The sequence below is a fragment of the Oncorhynchus masou genome, chromosome 10 (assembly GCF_036934945.1).
Source record: "Oncorhynchus masou masou isolate Uvic2021 chromosome 10, UVic_Omas_1.1, whole genome shotgun sequence".
In the NCBI taxonomy this organism is placed as follows: Eukaryota; Metazoa; Chordata; class Actinopteri; order Salmoniformes; family Salmonidae; genus Oncorhynchus; species Oncorhynchus masou.
This window is the reverse complement of record NC_088221.1, coordinates 34,200,938-34,224,012: the sequence shown is the minus strand read 5'-3', so window position 1 is coordinate 34,224,012 and position 23,075 is coordinate 34,200,938. Positions and strand designations below refer to the sequence as shown.

General features: G+C 45.1%; 1 protein-coding gene across 1 annotated transcript in view; it reads right to left on the bottom strand.

The window, feature by feature from the left end:
* Nucleotides 1–23,075, bottom strand: part of LOC135547566 (microtubule-associated protein 2-like) — a 164,178-nt gene that overhangs the window by 50,635 nt on the left and 90,468 nt on the right. Inside the window, exon 4 of the mRNA XM_064976680.1 lies at nucleotides 13,869–14,113. Within this exon, the coding sequence (XP_064832752.1) occupies nucleotides 13,869–14,073 (205 nt within the window). The 5' untranslated portion in view covers nucleotides 14,074–14,113. The remainder of the gene's footprint in view (nucleotides 1–13,868; nucleotides 14,114–23,075) is intronic.

Below are 23,075 nucleotides of genomic sequence, written 5' to 3'. Positions count from 1 at the left end.
ACGCAAGAGGAATTAGTCAGCCCTTTCTGTCGTTTCCCCAAGGTGTCTGCAGCATTGTGACGTATTTGTGGGCAGATCATTGGAAGATTGACCATAACAGACCACATTTACCACGTGTCCGCCCGGTGTCCTGCGCCGAAATTGGTGCGCAAAGTCACCTGCCAGTATTTTTCCATGGGACACAGAGAGGAAAGCAAGCTTCCACGAACTGCATGTCAATGAAGAGATATGTGAAAAAACACCTTGAGGATTGATTCCAAACAACGTTTGCCATGTTTCGGTCGATATTATGTAGTTAATCCGGAAAAAGTTTCACGTTGTAGGTGACTGCATTTTCGGTTCGTTTCGGTAGCCAGACGCAATGTAGAAAACGGAACGATTTCTCCTACACACAGACGCTTTCAGGAAAAACTGCGCATTTGGTATGTAACTGAGAGTCTCCTCATTGAAAACATCCGAAGCTCTTCAAAGGTAAATGATTTTATTTATTTGGTTATCTGGTTTTTGTGAAAATGTTGCGTGCTAAATGCTACTCAAAATGCTAAGCTAGCTTTGCATACTCTTACACAAATTAGTCAATTTCTATGGTTCAAAAGCATATTTTGAAAATCTGAGATGACAGTGTTGTTAAGAAAAGGCTAAGCTTGAGAGCAAACGCATTATTTTCATTTTATTTGCGATTTTCAGAAATCGTTAACGTTGCATTATGCTAATGAGCCTGAGGCTTTAGTCACGATCCCGGATCCGGGATGGGGAGTTTCAAGAGGTTAAGTTAACACATCGGAAAATGAGTCCTTCACAATGACCTCAACAGAAAACCAGGACATATGTATCCGTTACCGTTAAAGTAATTGCTAACTAGCGAATGCTAGCAATATCTGCATCTCATGAGGACCACCACAGGAAAGGAAGACTCAGAGTTACCTCTGCTGCAGAGGATAAGTTCATTAGAGCTAGAAAATGCTAGCAATTCCTTTTCCAGTAATTGCACTAACTCTAGTTAACATTGGCTCTCAAAACTACCTCATAACTTCCTTCATACTGGATGAAGACACATACAAATTGTATCCATGAGTTCATGTGACTCTGGGGAAAATCCCAAAGTATCCCTTTAATATTGCTATGAAATATATGTATATATGAAAGGAAATAAATGAGTGATCTCTTGTGAATTATTGTTCGCTGTATGGATTCATTAACTTTTTTTTGCATGCCATTTTTGTCAGTAATGTGGCCTGATTAAGTGTGGCCTGTGAACAGTCATCAGGCAAAACCCTCCTCCCTCCCTATTTCCTTTGCAACTTTGAAGGGGGGTTGGGGGGCCTCGAGTGCTCAGCTCACAAGGTCCCTAATGGTAAGTCCGCCACTCCTTCTGCTCAACAAACTCAAACTCAATAAATAATTGTTTGGGGGGCTGCAGTTCGCAAACGATATTGTGCTTCTCACCCTCACGGTAGTCAAGCAATGCATTCCACCAAGAGTATAACATTTATTTAACCAGGTAAAACCCATTGAGGTTAAAAACCTCTTTTGCGAGGGTGACCTGGCAAGAAGGCAAAACAGGGAAACAGCAGTGTCCATAAAACATTACAGTAAAATACAGAATACAGACAAAAGACAAAGTGTCACAAGATACAATTCATTACCAAATAAATGCCCAGCTTTAACAAAATGCTCATTAAACATCTCAGCAGGGGCCTCGCGGGTGGCGCAGTGGTCTAAGGCACTGCATTGCAGCGCCAGCTGTGCCACCAGAGACTCTGGGTTCGAGCCCAGGCTCTGTTGCAGCCGGCCGCGACCGGGAGGTCCGTGGGGAAACGCACAATTGGCCTAGTGTCGTCTGGGTTAGGGAGGGTTTGGCCGGTAGGGAAATCCTCCTCTCATTATGCACTAGTGACTCCTGTGGCGGGCCGGGCACAGTGCACGCTGACCAGGTCGCTAGGTGTACGGTGTTTCCTCCGACACATTGGTTGCAGCTGGCTTCCGGGTTGGATGCGCGCTGTGTTAAGAAGCAGCCCGGCTTGTGTTTCAGAGGACGCACTCTCAACCTTCGTCTCTCCTGAGTCTGTACAGGAGTTGTAGCGATGAGACAAGAGAGTAACTACTAACAATTGGATACCATGAAAAAGGGGGTAAGAAAAACACAAAAAAACATGTCAAGCAGTTTATTCTTGTCATTCTTGAGGTCAATTTGAGTGGAAGACCAGAAGAGTTTGTGATAGCATTCATGGATTTAATGGTTTTCCATAATTTTGTTGGGTTATTGAGGTTTGCCTTGGTAGATTCGTAATAGAAGCTAGATAGATAATAGATAATAAGTGCACTTATTTCTCAATGCCCTGAATAACTGTCAGTCTGGGAATTATTCTTTCTGGCTTTGGCCCATTGTGTATTTCGTTTATGGATTAAATCAGATAATTCCCCTGTAAACCAGGGATTGTCTCTACCTCTAACCCGATAGTTTTTGAGAGGGGCATGTTTATCGTCGATAGTAGAAAACATGGAATGAAAATAGGAGAATGCCTCTTCGATATCTGGAATAAGCTGCACTCCTTTCCCAGTTGCATAAAGTTCATGCAGGAATGCCTGCTTACAGAACTGACTAAAATTTAGTTTGACTTTGAACCGAAGGGGGCACTTTGAGGATATGGTGTCTCTAATGCAAGCAACTGCACAATGATCACATAAATCATTATCGAAAATCCCAACGCCCGAGAATTTATGCGGCAATAAGTGTTAATTTAAAGATGTCTTTTGGATTGAGTCTTGTAACCACATGAATAATTTGAGTAAAATTTAATGGCCGCAGAGTTTGGAGATAACCAATCCCAGTTTAAATTGCCCATAAGGACCATTTAATTTCCCCCCCAACCACGCATCAGTTCAGCCAGAGAATCCAGGGATTCTACTGTTGCAGATGGAGGTCAATAACATCCTATCAAATCTAAGTTCACTGCTTTCGATAACTGCAGCTTTCAGCTTCTAAAAACTCAAACTGTTTTGGTTTAGATAAAGACCTGTCATGGCTGGCTGAAGGACTGGACCAAGGTGCAGCATGGTAAGCGTACATTTTAACTTTATTTAAAAATGACGCCGACAAAACGAAGAACAAAAAAACAACCGTGAAGCTTTGGGCTATGTGCCCTGAACAACTACAAAGTTAACTTACCTAATATGGTTCTCAATCAGAGACAACGATAGACAGCTGTCCCTGATTGAGAACCATACCAGGCCAAGACATAGAAATACAAAACATAGAAAAAAGGACAGAATGCCCACCCTCGTCACACCCTGGCCTAACCAAAATAGAGAATAAAAAGCCTCTCTATGGCTCTATGGCCTCTCTATGACAAGACCTTAGATCAGTAACCACATATTTGTCTTTAATATAGATGGCTATAACTCCACCTTACTTTGTCGGTCACATCAATAAACATTATAACCATCCAAGCCTATAGACAGATTTCTAACCCAGGTCTCGGATGATACTATGACATCTGGGTCATTAGTGTGAACCTAGATATTTATCATGTCCAATTTTGGCATCAAACTCTTCACATTAATATGCATCAGACCCAACCCTGATCTAGTTTTTTAAATTAGTTCACGTCGTGTGCGTGAGCATTGCAAAATACATTTTGAAATATATATTATTAAATTATTGCACCCACACTGCTCAGACGCACCAGACGCTCGCGCCAACGAGCGGCTGCATTGCCAAGGGCTAAAATAGAAGTCGCGCTGCAAGTCAAAAATCAAATCAAATCAAATTTTATTTGTCACATACACATGGTTAGCAGATGTTAATGCGAGTGTAGCGAAATGCTTGTGCTTCTAGTTCCGACAATGCAGTAATAACCAACAAGTAATCTAACTAACAATTCCTAAACTACTGTCTTGTACACAGTGTAAGGGGATAAAGAATATGTACATAAGGATATATGAATGAGTGATGGTACAGAGCAGCATAGGCAAGATACAGTAGATGGTATCGAGTACAGTATATACATATGAGATGAGTATGTAAACAAAGTGGCATAGTTAAAGTGGCTAGTGATACATGTATTACATAAGGATGCAGTCGATGATATAGAGTACAGTATATACGTATGCATATGAGATGAATAATGTAGGGTAAGTAACATTATATAAGGTAGCATTGTTTAAAGTGGCTAGTGATATATTTACATCATTTCCCATCAATTCCCATTATTAAAGTGGCTGGAGTTGAGTCAGTGTCAGTGTGTTGGCAGCAGCCACTCAATGTTAGTGGTGGCTGTTTAACAGTCTGATGGCCTTGAGATAGAAGCTGTTTTTCAGTCTCTCGGTCCCAGCTTTGATGCACCTGTACTGACCTCGCCTTCTGGATGATAGCGGGGTGAACAGGCAGTGGCTCGGGTGGTTGATGTCCTTGATGATCTTTATGGCCTTCCTGTAACATCGGGTGGTGTAGGTGTCCTGGAGGGCAGGTAGTTTGCCCCGGTGATGCGTTGTGCAGACCTCACTACCCTCTGGAGAGCCTTACGGTTGAGGGCGGAGCAGTTGCCGTACCAGGCGGTGATACAGCCCGCCAGGATGCTCTCGATTGTGCATCTGTAGAAGTTTGTGAGTGCTTTTGGTGACAAGCCGAATTTCTTCAGCCTCCTGAGGTTGAAGAGGCGCTGCTGCGCCTTCTTCACGATGCTGTCTGTGTGAGTGGACCAATTCAGTTTGTCTGTGATGTGTATGCCGAGGAACTTAAAACTTGCTACTCTCTCCACTACTGTTCCATCGATGTTGATAGGGGTGTTCCCTCTGCTGTTTCCTGAAGTCCACAATCATCTCCTTAGTTTTGTTGACGTTGAGTGTGAGGTTATTTTCCTGACACCACACTCCGAGGGCCCTCACCTCCTCCCTGTAGGCCGTCTCGTTGTTGTTGGTAATCAAGCCTACCACTGTTGTGTCGTCCGCAAACTTGATGATTGAGTTGGAGGCGTGCGTGGCCACGCAGTCGTGGGTGAACAGGGAGTACAGGAGAGGGCTCAGAACGCACCCTTGTGGGGCCCCAGTGTTGAGGATCAGCGGGGAGGAGATGTTGTTACCTACCCTCACCACCTGGGGGGCCCCGTCAGGAAGTCCAGTACCCAGTTGCACAGGGCGGGGTCGAGACCCAGGGTCTCGAGCTTGATGATGAGCTTGGAGGGTACTATGGTGTTGAATGCCGAGCTGTAGTCGATGAACAGCATTCTCACATAGGTATTCCTCTTGTCCAGATGGGTTAGGGCAGTGTGCAGTGTGGATGAGATTGCATCGTCTGTGGACCTATTTGAGCGGTAAGCAAATTGGAGTGGGTCTAGGGTGTCAGGTAGGGTGGAGGTGATATGGTCCTTGACTAGTCTCTCAAAGCACTTCATGATGACGGAAGTGAGTGCTACGGGCGGTAGTCGTTTAGCTCAGTTACCTTAGCTTTCTTGGGAACAGGAACAATGGTGGCCCTCTTGAAGCATGTGGGAACAGCAGACTGGTATAGGGATTGATTGAATATGTCCGTAAACACACCAGCCAGCTGGTCTGCGCATGCTCTGAGGGCGCGGCTGGGGATGCTGTCTGGGCCTGCAGCCTTGCGAGGGTTAACACGTTTAAATGTTTTACTCACCTCGGCTGCAGTGAAGGAGAGACCGCATGTTTCCGTTGCAGGCCGTGTCAGTGGCACTGTATTGTCCTCAAAGCGGGCAAAAAAGTTATTTAGTCTGCCTGGGAGCAAGACATCCTGGTCCATGACTGGGCTGGATTTCTTCCTGTAGTCCGTGATTGACTGTAGACCCTGCCACATGCCTCTTGTGTCTGAGCCGTTGAATTGAGATTCTACTTTGTCTCTGTACTGACGCTTAGCTTGTTTGATAGCCTTACGGAGGGAATAGCTGCACTGTTTGTATTCAGTCATGTTACCAGACACCTTGCCCTGATTGAAAGCAGTGGTTCGCGCTTTCAGTTTCACGCGAATGCTGCCATCAATCCACGGTTTCTGGTTAGGGAATGTTTTAATCGTAGCTATGGGAACAACATCTTCAACGCACGTTCTAATGAACTCGCACACCGAATCAGCATATTCGTCAATGTTGTTATCTGACGCAATACGAAACATGTCCCAGTCCACGTGATGGAAGCAGTCTTGGAGTGTGGAGTCAGCTTGGTCGGACCAGCGTTGGACAGACCTCAGCGTGGGAGCCTCTAGTTTTAGTTTCTGTCTGTAGGCAGGGATCAGCAAAATGGAGTCATGGTCAGCTTTTCCGAAAGGGGGGCGGGGCAGGGCCTTATATGCGTAGCGGAAGTTAGAGTAACAGTGATCCAAGGTTTTTCCACCCCTGGTTGTGCAATCAATATGCTGATAAAATTTAGGGAGTCTTGTTTTCAGATTAGCCTTGTTAAAATCCCCAGCAACAATGAATGCAGCCTCCGGATAAATGGTTTCCAGTTTGCAAAGAGTTAAATAAAGTTCGTTCAGAGCCATCGATGTGTCTGCTTGGGGGGGATATATATGGCTGTGATTATAATCGAAGAGAATTCTCTTGGTAGATAATGCGGTCTACATTTGATTGTGAGGAATTCTAAATCAGGTGAACAGAAGGATTTGAGTTCCTGTATGTTTCTTTCATCGCACCATGCCTCGTTAGCCATAAGGCATACACCCCCACCCCTCTTCTTACCAGAAAGGTGTTTGTTTCTGTCGGCGCGATGCGTGGAGAAACCCGTTGGCTGCACCGCTTCGGATAGCATCTCTCCAGTGAGCCATGTTTCCGTGAAGCACAGAACGTTACAGTCTCTGATGTCCCTCTGGAATGCTACCCTTGCTCGGATTTCATCAACCTTGTTGTCAAGAGACTGGACATTGGCAAGAAGAATGCTAGGAAGTGGGGCACGATGTGCCCGTCTCCGTAGTCTGACCAGAAGACCGCCTCGTTTCCCTCTTTTTTGGAGTCGTTTTTTTTTTGGTCGCTGCATGCGATCCATTCCGTTGTCCTGTTTGTAAGGCAGAACACAGGATCCGCGTCGCGAAAAACATATTCTTGGTCGTACTGATAGGTGAGTTGACGCTGATCTTATATACAGTAGTTCTTCTCGACTGTATGTAATGAAACCTAAGATGACCTGGGGTACTAATGTAAGAAATAACACGTAAAAAAACAAAAAACTGCATAGTTTCCTAGGAACGCGAAGCGAGGCGGCCATCTCTGTCGGCGCCGGAAGTGGAGTCCTGCCTCTCCCATCTCCTCACTGGTTTATAGAAGCAGGTACCCACGTGCCATCTCCTTGTTGGTTATACCCACGTGGGTGACTGAGCTAGAAAGGTCAGCGTGTTCAACAGCCACTGCAGGAATGTACTGACGGGGATTTCGCCCCGTGTGTAGGTCTGGTCAATGCGCCCAGTCGCCTTGCAGTAGGCTACTGCACAATGAGGCAGAGCGGGCCCAGTAGACCGGCCAATCACTGGAGGCTAGTCCACCCGGCAGGGGTATCCTGGGCTAGGAAGCCCAGCGCATCTAGACGTTATATCAAAGAGCAGATACCAACCTCCGGCTTCCACCACACAGCGGGGCAGGGAAGGATTCAGAAGACTCCGGTAGAATGGCGAAACACTGACCGTCGAGGAATATCCAAGGCTAGTCGGCCCAACATGTCTAGACCATCAGTCACAGCACAGATGTATCCTGTCTCAGCTTTCAGGGAGGGCACCACACCAGTTGTATCTCCTCGTGTAGAAACCAGCAGATGTCAATTTAATGCTTTAATTCTGAAGGATGTTTGATTTTGCCTGTTGTTTAATGACAACTCTCGCAGCCTATAACGGTTTTGCTAAGTAATAAAAATGTGTAACACAAACAAACAGAAACAAACAGTGTAACACAACATGTTCAGCAAAACTGTTATGCTGCCATCTTGATGATTAGAGGGATGTGAAGAGATAATTGTATTTGTATTCCTAGCAATCAATACATTGTTTAAAGCACACTTTTACAAGTCACAGTCACAAATTACAGCTCCAATAAGCTCCTATGGTGAACAACATGTGAATAAGAGGCTTGTAGAATCATGACTCTTGAGTTTTCAGTTCATTGTTCACCGGTAGGTGTTCCTGCGTGCTCTGGGCATTACTGAGTCAAATTAACAATGAGTCAAAAGATTAATTATTTTGACTGGACAGTAAAACTTCCCATCACTAATAGAAAACTTTCCAGGCTATTCAGTATCACAGTATTTACATAGATATTATTTAAGATTTAGTGCTTGCAGTGAACATATAATCATGCAAATAAAAATAAAAACATTACCTGATTGGCATTCATTCTCACGGGTGGCCAAAAAGAACAATCTGAAAGCTACACCCAAAATAGGCCACGCCTTCTGGTAGGCAGCTGCTGCTCCATTGCGCGCACTGCGATGCGATTTGATTGTGAATGAGGTGTTGAAAGCAATTTAGAAGCTTTCATTCAAAAAAAATCACATTGACCTGTCAAATTCGTTATTTGATTTCAGAAAAACTGAATAGAATAGGTTGAACAAACCAAAGGATAATTTTGGATCATACCAATTCAGAAGAACGGCAGTGCCATCCCACTTTTTACAATATAATAGGGTAATAACTCTTTACATTTTCAGTTCTATTCTTTAGTTCCTCGAAGCCATGGAGTCTTTGTAGCTTAATGTACATTTATTTCACAGAGTTTTGAATCCTTTAACTTATGTAAACATAATACAGATCCATCCAACTAGAACGAAACACTGCATGGCACTATGACATTATGTCTAGGTATGCATTATGTTATGCAATATGAAAGTGCATAACACTGAGTGCCGATGAGAGGAAAGACATTGGCTAATCATCCTCTCACTTCAGATGTTGTTTTAGCATTGGACAGCTTCTCTCATTGTGCTTGCTACAGAAGGCAGCGGGCAGGGTGGTTCCTTGTCTGTCAGTATTTTAGAAGACAAAACAACCTGCTCCTCTCTGCTTTTTCATAATGACTATATCTACCAGCAGCAGTTTTCCATTTACCTCATTATCAACAAGATACATCAAAGACACTGGAACATCATCTCAAAATCTGAAAAATGGTAAAACCTACTGCTACTGAAAAGAAGTCTTGACCATAGAGCAGTGCTGGTCCTCTGTGTTTGATACTGTTAGGACCTGAACCTGTAGGCACAAAGCATCTCAGAGTACGACTGCTGATCTAAGATCAGGTCCCCCCTGCCAATATAATCATATTTATTCTAAAATGCAAAGCTGATCCTTTACTCTGTCTCATACGGGCCCTGGACCTCTGGCCATATTATACTGAGAGATTCTCCCCAGCTGTGTGTCTGTCTATTGGGGTGTTTTTTGAGGCCAGACCATGAAGGGTGGACAGGATGGGAAGACAGTACGGTGGCATGGGGGCTAGAGCTGGACCAAGCTGGCTCACTTTAACCCTGCATGCCACCGCTTTTCCTCTTCAAAGCCCTCCAGATGCTGAAGAGCCATTGAAGCAGCAAATTGGCTTCTTGACATTCCTCTGTAACAAGTTTTAAAAAACATGACCAAGAGAAACAGAGAGCGGGAGAGAGCGGGAGAGAGAGAGAGAGAGAGAGAGAGAGAGAGAAAGAGAGAGAAAGGGGAACACAGAGTTGGTGCTGGCTTGAATTAGGGTGATTGCATTGAAAAGGGAAGTGCCATGTCCTTAACATGCATAATATTCTGTACATGCCAAACACTTACCTGAAGAATATAGAAAGCACTTAGCATTCAGGCAACACGTAATAGTCCAACATCTTCAGTAACCTTGCTAAAAGTCAATGTCAAAGACAGTTGTAATTACCCAATTGTGTTCCATCGCTACAGAGTGTGGGGAGTAAATGTCAACAAAGTTGTAAATTTACTTTGATTTACAGACGCTCTAGTCAATGTTTGGAACAGACTATTTGAGCCTTTACCATACTGTCCCGGCTAGATACTAATGGCGCTCATTGCACAGGGTACAGTGTACTGTATGTGTGGTGATAACAGATAAGATACTCTGTGTTCTTTACTGCTTCTTTTTGACCAATAGTTTGGAGTATGGTCTTAAACAGTGCATAGTATTCAATCTAACAGGCTAGCTATCTGATGCAGTGTAAATGAAGGATAGACAATAGCAGCATACTGCAGTTAAGATCGAGGTACAGGAGGTTAATACGATTCCTGTCAGAGATGGTAAATGGGTTTCTGCTGTAAATGGTGGAAAGCGGCAGTAGTGGGTAATGTTCAGTTCTGTTTGTCAGCAAAAATAGACATGTAAAGGCAGAAAGATTGCAGGGACAAAAGAGCTCTGGCAAACTAAATTGTAGGGGTTGCTGCCATGGCAACAGGAGGAGGAGGAAATGGAGCAGGGTACAGTGTGTGTGGAGAGGGATAGAAGGAAAGGTGTATGTGTGCGTGTGCCTCGTTTGCTCTGAGTAAAGGGGGATTTTCATCCTTATTTGCCACAGTAATAATGGAGTATGAATCTAAAGAGTGAGTAAACTGTGTGTGTGTGTATAAACTCAGCAAAAAATGAATCGACCCTTTTCAGGACACTGTCTTTCAAATATAATTAGTTAAAATCCAAATAACTTCACATATTTTCATTGTAAAGGGTTTAAACACTGTTTCCCATGCTTGTTCAATGAGCCATAAACAATTAATGAACATGCACCTGTAGAACAGTCGTTAAGACACTAACAGCTTACAGACGGTAGGCAGTTAAGGTCACAGTTATGAAAACTTAGGACACTAAAGAGGCCTTTCCACTGACTCTGAAAAACACCAAAAGAAAGATGCCCAGGGTCCCTGCTCATCTGCGTGAACGTGCCTTAGGAGGCATGAGGACTGCAGATGTGGCCAGGTGTGGCAGATGTTGCAATATCTGTACTGTGAGATGACTAAGACAGAGCTATAGGGAGACAGGATGGACAGCTGATCATCCTCGCAGTGGCAGACCACGTGTAACAACACCTGCACAGGATCGGTACATCCCGAACATCACACCTGCGGACCAGGTACAGGATGGCAACAACAACTGCCCAAGTTACACCAGGAACGCACAATCACTCCATCAGTGCTCAGACTGTCCGCAATAGGCTGAGAGAAGCTGGACTGAGGGTATGTAGGTCTGTTGTAAGGTAGGTCCTCACCAGACATCACCGGCAACAACGTTGCCTATGGGCACAAACCCACCATTGCTGGACCAGAGGACTGGCAAAAAGTGCTCTTCACTGACGAGTCACATTTTTGTCTCACCTGGGGTGATGGTCGGATTCGCGTTAAACGTCGAAGGAATGAGCGTTACACCGAGGCCTTGTACTCTGGAGCGGGATTGATTTGGAGGTGGAGGGTCCGTCATGGTCTGGGGCGGTGTGTCACAGCATCACCGGACTGAGCTTGTTATCATTGCAGGCAATCTCAACGCTGTGTGCTACAGGAAGACATCCTCCTCCCTCATGTGGTACCATTCCTGCAGGCTCATCCTGGCATGACCCTCCAGCATGACAATGCCACCAGCCATACTGCTCGTTCTGTGCGTAACTTCCTGCAAGACAGGAATGTCAGTGTTCTGCCATGGCCAGCGAAGAGCCCGGATCTCAATCCCATTGAGCACGTCTGGGACCTGTTAGATCAGAGGGTGATCAGAGGCTAGAGTGGGGTAACATCTCACCAGCAAATCTGGTGCAATGCATGAGCAGAAGATGCACTGCAGTACTTAATGCAGCTGGTGGCCACACCAGATACTGACTGTTACTTTTGATTTTGACCCCCCCTTTGTTCAGGGCCACATTATTCCATTTCTGTTAATCACATGTCTGTGGAACTTGTTCAGTTTATGTATCAATTGTTGAATCTTGTTATGTTCATACAAATACTTACACATGTTAAGTTTGCTGAAAATAAACGCAGTTGACAGTGAGAGGACGTTTTTTTTTGCTGAGTTTATATATACAGTACCAGTCACACCTACTCATTCAAGGGTATTTCATTGTTTTTACTATTTTCTACATTTTAGAATAATAGTGAAGACATCGAAACTATGAAATAACACATATGGAATCATGTAGTAACCAAAAAAAGTGTTATACAAATCAAAAAATATATTTTTTGACATTCTTTAAATTAGCCACCCATTGCCTTGATGACAGCTTTGCACACTCTTGGCATTCTCTCAACCAGCTTCATGAGGTGGTCACCTGGAATGCATGTCAATTAACAGGTGTGCCTTGTTAAAAGTTATTTTGTGCAATTTCTTTCCTTCTTAATGTGTTTGAGACAATCAGTTGTGTTGTGACAAGGTAGGGGTGGCTTAAAGAAAATAGCCCTATTTGGTAAAAGACCAAGTCCATATTATGGAAAGAACAGCTCAATAAGCAAAGAGAAATGACAGTCCATCACTACTTTAAGACATGAACATTAGAAGTTTGTTCATGTGCAGTTGCAAAAACCATGACGGAAATGACTCTCATGAGGACCTCCACAGGAAAGGAAGACCCAAAACGGAAGCGATTTCTCCTAGCGCATTTGGTATGTAACTGCAGGCTCTTCAACGGTAAAATTTTTGTTATTTGGTTTTGTGAAAATATTTAGCTATGGTTCAAAAGCATATTTTGAAAATCTGAGATGACAGTTAGACAGGCGCATTATTTTCATTTTATTTGCGTTTTCAGAAATCGTTAACGCTAATGCTAATGAGCCTGAGGCTTTAGTCCTCTGCTGCAGAGGATAAGTTCATTAGAGTTAACTGCACCTCAGATTGCAGACCAAATAAATGCTTCACAGAGTTCAAGTAACAGACACATCTCAACATCAACTGTTCAGAGTTAACTGTGTGAATCAGGCCTTCATGGTCGATTTTCTGCAAAGAAACCACTACTAAAGGACACCAATAAGAAGAAGAGGCTTGCTTGGGCCAAAAAACATGAGCAATGGACAATAGACCGGTGGAAATCTGTCTTTTGGTCTGATGAGTCACCGCCATGTCTCCATGAGACGTAGAGTTGGTGAATGGATGATCTCCGCATGAGTGGTTCCCACCATGAAGCATGGAGGAGGAGATATGATGGTGGGGGGGGGGCCTTGCTGGTGACACTGTCTGTGATTTATTTAAAATGCAAGGCACACTTAACCAGCATGGCTACCACAGCATTCTGTAACAATACGCCATCCCATCTGGTTTGCGCTTAATGGGACTGTCATTTGTTTTTCAACAGGACAATGACCCAAAATACACCTCCAGGCTGTGTTAGGGATATTTGACCAAGAAGGAGAGTGAAGGTTGATAGATCGAATCCCCGCGCTGACAAGGTAAAACTCTGTAGTTCTGCCCCTGAACAAGGCAGTTAACCCACTGTTCCAAGGCTGTCATTGTAAACAAGAATGTGTTCTTAACTGACTTGCCTAGTTAAATAAAATACATTGACCTGGCCTCCACAATCAGCTGTCCTCAGCCTAGTTGAGATGAGTTGGACTGCAGAGTGAAGGAAAAGCAGATCAGCATTATGTGGGTTACTCCTTCAAGACTGTTGGAAAAGCAGGCCTCATGAAGCTGGTTGAGAGAATGCCAAGAGTATACAAAGCTGTCATTAAAGCCAAGGATGGCTACTTTGAAGAATATTAAATATTTTGTGATTTGTTTATTCTACAATGTAGAAAAAAATAAAAATAAAGAAAAACTTTGAATGAGTAGGTGTGTGCAAACTTTTGACTGGTACTGTACATCTGTGCACAATTCTACAACTCTAAATTGTAGTCACAAAAAGTTTTGTCAATACTGATTCGGTATGTGGGTACAAGACAGCAGTTATAGAAGCTCTGTCCCTGAGTCTCAGATATCAGGTGTCCTTACCAGCCGTAACTGCGTGGTCGCCGTTGAAGCCATTCTCTCTGGCGGTGTAGGAGGGTGGTGCTGCTCCATGGGCCGTCCCTGGCTGGCACGCCCTGTAGGAGGGGGGGTAGCCATTAGCCCCATGGGCTGGGGGAGGAGAGGGGTCCTGTGCCCCCGACGGATCCCACTGGGGGGGGGTGTCTTCACGTTGACGACCGTCTGCCATGCTGGGGGTCAGTGGCAACCAGGGGAGTCTCTCCTTATGGCTGGGAGAAGAGGAGAATATGGTCATTGATTGATTGACTGATTGATTGATTAGAGGGGGTCAGTGGTGGCCAGGGGGGGCTCTGCTTATGGCAGGAGAAGAGGATGGTCATAGATTAATATAATAAATGGTGGCTCATAATGGTTATTAACAGTTTGGCATGGATACAGAATACAGAACATATTGATGGGGTGGAAGAGACCCAATGACAAAGGACATCATTCACATTCAACACACTCTTCTGCCTCAGATCACAAATCACCTCCCACATTGACATACTGTTAGAACAGGCTTATGGACTTCAGATCACAGGACAGTCTCTCTCTATCTCTGCTGCGAAGTTGACTTTTGAGCTGTGCTGGTGGCTTCCAGGCATACCCAGACTGCCCCAGACTGTAGCCAGCATTGGAGTCTCTGTGACAGGGATATGTCTGAGGACAGAGTGCTTGGAGCTCAGATTCCTGAAACCCCACAGGGCTAAGGAAAGAGCATGTGTGACCATCTGAGGGGAGGGGCTTTCTTCTGGGTCCCTCTAGTGGACTGATCCTGCTTTACAACACAGGGGGAGAGTGAACAAATAGGCAATAATGCTGAATTCCAAATGGTCCCCAGATCTCAGACGATTGGATACAGTATAGGCACTATAGTAATAGCTTCATTATGCCATCTGATTGGCTAGGTGGAAATGTCTGCATCCACCTATCCAATCCTCTCACAGTGCATTTGGAAAGTATTCAGACCCCTCGACTTTTTCCACATTTTGTTACGTTACAGACTTATTCTAAAATTGATTAAAAGTAAAACATTCCTCATCAATCTACACAAAATACCCCATAATGACAAAGCGAAAACAGGTTTTTTATTTGGCAAATGTATTAAAAATAAAAAACAGAAATACCTTCTTTACATAAGTATTCAGACCCATTGCTATGAGACTGAAATTGAGCTCAGGCTCATCCTGTTTCCATTGACCAAGCCATGAAGTCGAAGAAATTGTCCGTAGAGCTCCGAGACAGAATTGTGTCAAGGAACGGATCTGGGGAAGGGTACCAAAATATTTCTGCAGTATTGAACATCCCCAAGGACAAAGTGACTTCCATCATTCTTAAATAGAAGAAATTTGGAACCACCAAGACTCTTCCTAGAGCTGGCCGTCCGGCCAAACTCAGCAATCAGGGTAGAAGGGCCTTGGTCAGGGAGGTGACCAAGATCCCGACTGTCATTCTGACAGAGCTCCAAAGTTCCTCTGTGGAGATGGAAGAACCTTCTAGAACTATAACCATCTCTGCAGCACTCCACCAATCAGAGCTTTATGGTTGTGGCCAGACAGAAGCCACTCCTCAGTAAAAGGCACATGACAGCCCGCTTGGAGTTTGCCAAAAGGCACCTGCTCTGATGAAACCAAGATTGAAATCTTTGGCCTGAATGCCAAATGTCACGTCTGGAGGAAACCTAGCACTATCTCTACGGTGAAGCATAGTGGTTGCAGCATCATGCTGCGGGGATGTTTTTCAGCGGCAGGGACTGCGAGATTGGTCAGGATCAAGGGAAAGATTAACGGAGAAAAGTACAGAGAGATCCTTGAAGAAAACCTGCTCTAGAGCGCTCAGGACCTCAGACTGGAGCGACGGCTCAGCTTCCAACAGGACAACAACCCTAAGCACACAGCCAAGACAACACAGGAGGGGCTTCAGGACAAGTCTCTGAGTGTCCTCGAGTGGCCCAGCCAGAGCCCGGACTTGAACCCGATCTAACATCTCTGGAGAGACCTGAAAATAGCTGTGCAGCGACAATCCATATCAAACCTGATAGAGCTTGAGAGTATTTGCAGAGAAGAAAGGGAGAAACTCCAAATAAAGGTGAGCCAAGCTTATAATGTAGCATCATACCCAAGAAGACTTGAGGCTGTAATCACTGCCAAAGGTGCTTCAACAAAGTACTGAGTAAAGGGCCTGAATACTTATGTAAATGTGATATTTCAGTTATATATATTTAATAAATTAGCAATAACATCTAAAACCCTCTTTTTGTTTGTCATTATGGGGTATTGTGTGTAGATTGATGAAGAAAAACATATACAGTGCCTTGCGAAAGTATTCGGCCCCCTTGAACTTTGCGACCTTTTGCCACATTTCAGGCTTCAAACATAAAGATATAAAACTGTATTTTTTTGTGAAGAATCAACAACAAGTGGGACACAATCATGAAGTGGAACGACATTTATTGGATATTTCAAACTTTTTTAACAAATCAAAAACTGAAAAATTGGGCGTGCAAAATTATTCAGCCCCTTTACTTTCAGTGCAGCAAACTCTCCCCAGAAGTTCAGTGAGGATCTATGAATGATCCAATGTTGACCTAAATGACTAATGATGATAAATACAATGCACCATAATTTTGCACGCCCAATTTTTCAGTTTTTGATTTGTTAAAAAAGTTTGAAATAGGTAGGTAAAAAAATAAAACAAAAGTAAAAAGACAGGCTACATACAGTAGAGGAGGCTATATACAGTAGAGGAGGCTATATACAGTAGAGGAGGCTATATACAGTAGAGGAGGCTATATACAGTAGAGGAGGCTATATACAATAGAGGAGGCTATATACAATAGAGGAGGCTACATACAGTAGAGGATGCTATATACAGTAGCGAGGCTATATACAGTAGAGGAGGCTACATACAATAGAGGGGGCTACATACAATAGAGGAGGCTATATACAGTAGAGGAGGCTATATACAGTAGTGAGGCTATATACAGTAGAGGAGGCTATATACAGTAGAGGAGGCTATATACAGTAGCGAGGCTATATACAGTAGAGGAGGCTATATACAGTAGAGGAGGCTATATACAATAGAGGAGGCTACATACAGTAGAGGCTATATACAGTAGAGGAGGCTATATACAGTAGAGGAGGCTATATACAATAGAGGAGGCTACATACAGTAGAGGCTATATACAGTAGAGGAGGCTATATACAGTGGCGAGGCTATATACAGTAGAGGAGGCTATATACAGTAGAGGAGGCTATATACAGTAGAGGAGGCTATATACAGTAGAGGAGGCTATATACAATAGAGGAGGCAACATACAGTAGAGGAGGCTATATACAGTAGCGAGGCTATATACAGTAGAGGAGGCTACATACAATAGAGGGGGCTACATACAGTAGAGGAGGCTATATACAGTAGAGGAGGCTATATACAGTAGAGGAGGCTATATACAGTAGCGAGGCTATATACAGTAGAGGAGGCTATATACAGTAGAGGAGGCTATATACAGTAGAGGAGGCTATATACAGTAGCCGAGGCTACATACAGTAGAGGAGGCTATATACAGTAGAGGAGGCTATATACAGTAGCGAGGATATATACAGTAGAGGAGGCTATATACAGTAGAGGAGGCTATATACAGTAGCGGGGCTATATACAGTAGAGGAGGCTATATACAGTAGAGGAGGCTATATACAGTAGAGGAGGCTATATAGAGTAGCAAGGCTATATACAGTTGCAAGGCTATATACAGTAGCGAGGCTATATACAGTAGCGAGGCTATCTACAGTAGCGAAGCTACATGCAGACACCGGTTAGTCAGGCGGATTGAGGTAGTATGTACATGTAGATATGGTTAAAGTGACTATGCATATATGATGAACAGAGAGTAGCAGTAGCGTAAAAGAGGGGTTGGCGGGTGGTGGGTGGGACACAATGCAAATAGCCCTGTTAGCCAATGTGCGAGAGCACTGGTTGGTCAGCCCAATTGAGGCAGTATGTACATGAATGTATAGTTAAAGTGCATATATGATAAACAGAGAGTAGCAGCAGCATAAAAAGAGGGGTTGGGCGGGGCACACAATTCAAATAGTCCGGGTAGCCATTTGGTTACATGTTCAGGAGTCTTATGGCTTGGGGGTAAAAATGTTGAGAAGCCTTTTGTCCTAGACGTGGCACTCCGGTACCGCTTGCCATGCGGTAGTAGGGCAAATAGTCTATGACTTGGGGTGGCTGGGGTCTTTGACCATTTTTAGGGCCTTCCTCTGACACCGCCTGATGTAGAGGTCCTGGATGGCAGGCAGCTTAGCCCCAGTGATGTACTGGAACGTACGCACTACCCTCTATAGTGCGTTGCGGTCAGAGGCCGAGCAATTGCCAGTCAAGATGCTCTCGACATTGCAGCTGTAGAACCTTTTGAGGATCTCAGGACCCATGCCAAATCTTTTTAGTTTCCTGAGGGGGAATAGGCTTTGTCATGCACTCTTCACGACTGTCTTGGTCTGTTTGGACCATTCTAGTTTGTTGTTGATATGGACACCAAGGAACTTGAAGCTCTCAAACTGCTCCACTACAACCCCGTCGATGAGAATGGGGGCGTGCTCGGTCCTCCTTTTCCTGTAGTCCACAATCATCTCCTTAGTCTTGATCATGTTGAGGGATAGGTTGTTATTCTGGCACCACCCTGACAGGTTTCTGACTTCCTCCCTATAGGCTGTCTCATCGTTGTTGGTGATCAGGCTGTTACCACTGTTGTGTCGTCTGCAATCTTAATGATGGTGTTGGAGTCGTGCCTGGCCATGCAGTCGTGGGTGAACAGGGAGTACAGGAGGGACAGAGCACGCACCCCTGAGAAGCTCCAGTGTTGAGGATCAGCGTGGCAAATGTGTTGCTACCTACTCTCAGCACCTGGGGGTGGCCAGTCAGGAAGTACAGGATCCAGTTGCAGAGGGAGGTGTTTAGTCCCAAAATCCTTAGCTTAGTGATGAGCTTTGAGGGTACTATGGTGTTGAACACTGAGCTGTAGTCAATGAATAGCATTCTCACATAAGTGTTAATTTTGTCCAGGTGGGAAAGAACAGTGTGGAGTGCAATAGGGATTGCATCATCTGTGGATCTGTTTGGGCGGTATGCAAATTGGAGTGGGTCTAGGGTTTCTGGGATAATGATGTTGATGTGAGCCATTACCAACCTTTCAAAGCCCTTCATGGCTACAGACGTGAGTGCTTCAGATCTGTTGTCATTTAGGCAGGTTGCCTTTGTGTTCTTGGGTACAGGGACTATGGTGGTCTGCTTGAAACATGTTAGTATTACAGACTCAATCAGGGATATATTGAAAATGTCAGTGAAGACACCTGCCAGTTGGTCAGCACGTGCCCGGAGCACACGTCCTGGTAATCCGTCTGGCCCCGCAGCCTTGTGTATGTTGACCTGATTAAAGGTCTTACTCACATCGGCTACGGACAGCGTGATCACACAGTCGCCTGGAACAGCTGATGCTCTCCTGCATACCTCAGTGTTGCTTGCCTCAAAGCGAGTATAGAAGTGATTTAGCTTGTCTGGTAGGCTTGTGTCACTGGGCAGCTCGCGGCTGTGCTTCCCTATGTAGTCTGTAATAGTTTGAAAGCCCTGCCACATAAGACGAGCGTCGGAGCCAGTGTAGTACGATTCAATCTTAGCCCTGTATTGACGCTTTGCCTGTTTGATGGTTCGTCGCAGGGCATAGCAGGATTTCTTGTAAGCTTCCGGGTTAGAGTCCCGCACCTTGAAAGCGGCAGCTCTACCCTTTAGCTAAGTGCAAATGTTGCCTGTAATCCTTGGCTTCTGGTTGGGGTATGTACGTACAGTCACTGTGGGGGCAACGTCCTCGATGCACTTATTGATAAAGCACATCAGTGACTGATGTGGTGTACTCCTCAATGCCATCCAAAGATTTTGGAACATGTTCCTGTCTGTGATAGCAAAACAGTCCTGTAGTTTAGCATCTGCTTCATCTGACCACTTTTATATAGACTGAGTCACTGGTGCTTCCTGCTTTAATTTTTGCTTGTAAGCAGGAATCCGGAGGATAGATTTGTGGTCGGATTTACCAATTGGAGGGCGAGGGAGAGCTTCGTACGCATCTCTGTGTGTGGAGTACAAGTGATCTAGAATTGTTTTCCCTCTGGTTGCACATTTAACATGTTGATGGAAATTTGGTGGAACTGATCTAAGTTTCCCTGCATTAAAGTCTCCGACCACTAGGAGCGCCACCTCTGGGTGAGTGGTTTCCTGTTTGCTTTTTTCCTTATACAGCTGACTGAGTGCAGTCTTAGTGCCAGCATCTGTCTGTGGTGGTAAATAAACAGCCACGGAAAGTATAGCTGAAAACTCTCTAGGCAAGTAGTGTGTGTCACGCTCTGGCCATAGAGTGGCCATAGAGAGGCTTTTTATTCTCTATTGTGGTTAGGCCAGGGTGTGACTAGGGTGGGCATTCTATGTCCTTTTTTCTATGTTTTGTATTTCTATGTCTTGACCAGGTATGGTTCTCAATCAGGGACAGCTGTCTATCGTTGTCTCTGATTCAGTATGGTACCCTTTGCACGTTGGCGAGTAGTATTGACGGTAATGGCAGCTTTCCCACTCGCCTTTTTCGGGTCCTGACCAGGCATCTGGCTCTTTGTCCTCTACCTGTGTCGCTCCGTCTTGCAAATAACGTGGATGTCGGCCCTGCCGGGTGTTTGGAGAGTGTCTTGTGCGTCTTGTTTGTTGAAGAAAAAATCTTAGTCTAATCTAACGTGAGTGATCGCTGTCCTGATATCCAGAAGCTATTTTCTGCCATAAGATACGGTTGCAGAAACATTATGTACAAAATAAGTTACCCGAAAATAATACATAATAGCACAATTGGTTGGGCGCCCGTAAAACTGCTGCCATTTCTTCGGGTACAGTAAACATTACACACTCTCTCTTTCTCTCTCTCTGACATCCCTCATCTCTCTCTCTCTCTCTCTTTCTATTCCATCTATCCCTCCTGGCTTCCTCCGATCCCTCCTCCATCCGATCCTTCCGCTCTCGCTCTCTTTCTCTCCATAACTAGAATGGATAAACTCTCTCTCTCTGACTGTGCATAAAAGCCATAAACACTCTTATCTTCAACTGGAGCAATATTGCATAATTTAAAACCACCATGGAGTCTTTGTAATCTAATAAATCACTGTGTGTGTTTAATGAAAACAACTAAAAATATGTTTCATAATTTATTTTGCCTCTTTTGGCCCTCTGATCATGAGGGCGTTAGGAAACAAATGTGAAGATATTTAGCTAGTGTTATTCTCAAACCCAGCATAAGCACAAAATGTTTCTAGTACAACCACACACATTACAATTGTTAATGTATCACCAATGACTCACTGCTACAGGGTGTAGGGGAATAGGGGGGCAGGGGAACACAGACTGGGTGTAGGGGGGCAGGGGAACACAGACAGGGTGTAGGGGAATAGGGAGGCAGGGGAAAGGGGAAAGGGAGGCAGGGGATACTGACAGTGGGGGCAGGGTGTAGGGGGGAACAGGGCAGGAGGTCACAGACTGGGTGTACAGAGGGTGTGGGGGGCTGGGGGGGCAGGGTGTAGGGGGAGGCACAGGGGAACACAGAGGAAAAGGGAGGCAGGGGGACACTGACAGTGGGGGCAGGGTGTAGGGGAGGCATCAGGGAGGCAGGGGGACACAGACTGGGTGTAGAGGAAAAGGGAGGCAGGGGGACACAGACTACTGACAGTGGGGGGGGGACACAGGGGTGTAGAGGAAAAGGGAGGCTGGGGGACACAGACTGGGTGTAGAGGAAAAGGGAGGCAGGGGGACACAGACTGGGTGTAGAGGAAAAGGGAGGCTGGGGGACACAGGGGGACACAGACTGGGTGTAGAGGAAAGACTGGGTGTAGGGGAGGCTGGGGGACACAGACTGGGTGTAGAGGAAAAGGGAGGCTGGGGGACACAGACTGGGTGTAGAGGAAAAGGGAGGCTGGGGGACACAGACTGGGTGTAGAGGAAAAGGGAGGCTGGGGGACACAGACTGGGTGTAGAGGAAAAGGGAGGCTGGGGAAGTGGATGGCTGACATAAGGCAGACATAAGGAAGTGGATGGCTGCAAACTTTCTACTTTTAAACTCGGACAAAACAGAGATGCTTGTTCTAGGTCCCAAGAAACAAAGAGATCTTCTGTTGAATCTGACAATTAATCTTAATGGTTGTACAGTTGTCTCAAATAAAACTGTGAAGGACCTCGGCGTTACTCTGGACCCTGATCTCTCTTTTGAAGAACATATCAAGACGATTTCAAGGACAGCTTTTTTCCATCTACGTAACATTGCAAAAATCAGAAACTTTCTGTCCAAAAATGATGCAGAAAAATTAATCCATGCTTTTGTCACTTCTAGGTTAGACTACTGCAATGCTCTACTTTCCGGCTACCCGGATATCGCACTAAATAAACTTCAGTTAGTGCTAAATACGGCTGCTAGAATCCTGACTAGAACCAAACATTTTTATCATATTACTCCAGTGCTAGCCTCCCTACACTGGCTTCCTTTCAAAGCAAGGGCTGATTTCAAGGTTTTACTGCTAACCTACAAAGCATTACATGGGCTTGCTCCTACCTATCTCTCTGATTTGGTCCTGTCGTACATACCTACACGTACGCTACGGTCACAAGACGCAGGCCTCCTAATTGTCCCTAGAATTTCTAAGCAAACAGCTCGAGGCAGGGCTTTCTCCTATAGAGCTCCATTTTTATGGAACAGTCTGCCTACCCATGTCAGAGACGCAAACTCGGTCTCAACCTTTAAGTCTTTACTGAAGACTCATCTCTTCAGTGGGTCATATGATTGAGTGTAGTCTGGCCCAGGAGTGGGAAGGTGAACGGAAAGGCTCTGGAGCAACGAACCACCCTTGCTGTCTCTGCCTGGCCGGTTCCCCTCTTTCCACTGGGATTCTCTGCCTCTAACCCTATTACAGGGGCTGAGTCACTGGCTTACTGGGGCTCTCTCATGCCGTCCCTGGAAGGGGTGCGTCACCTGAGTGGGTTGATTCACTGATGTGGTCATCCTGTCTGGGTTGGCACCCCCCCTTGGGTTGTGCCATGGCGTAGATCTTTGCGGGCTATACTCAGCTTTGTCTCAGGATGGTAAGTTGGTGGTTGAAGATATCCCTCTAGTGGTGT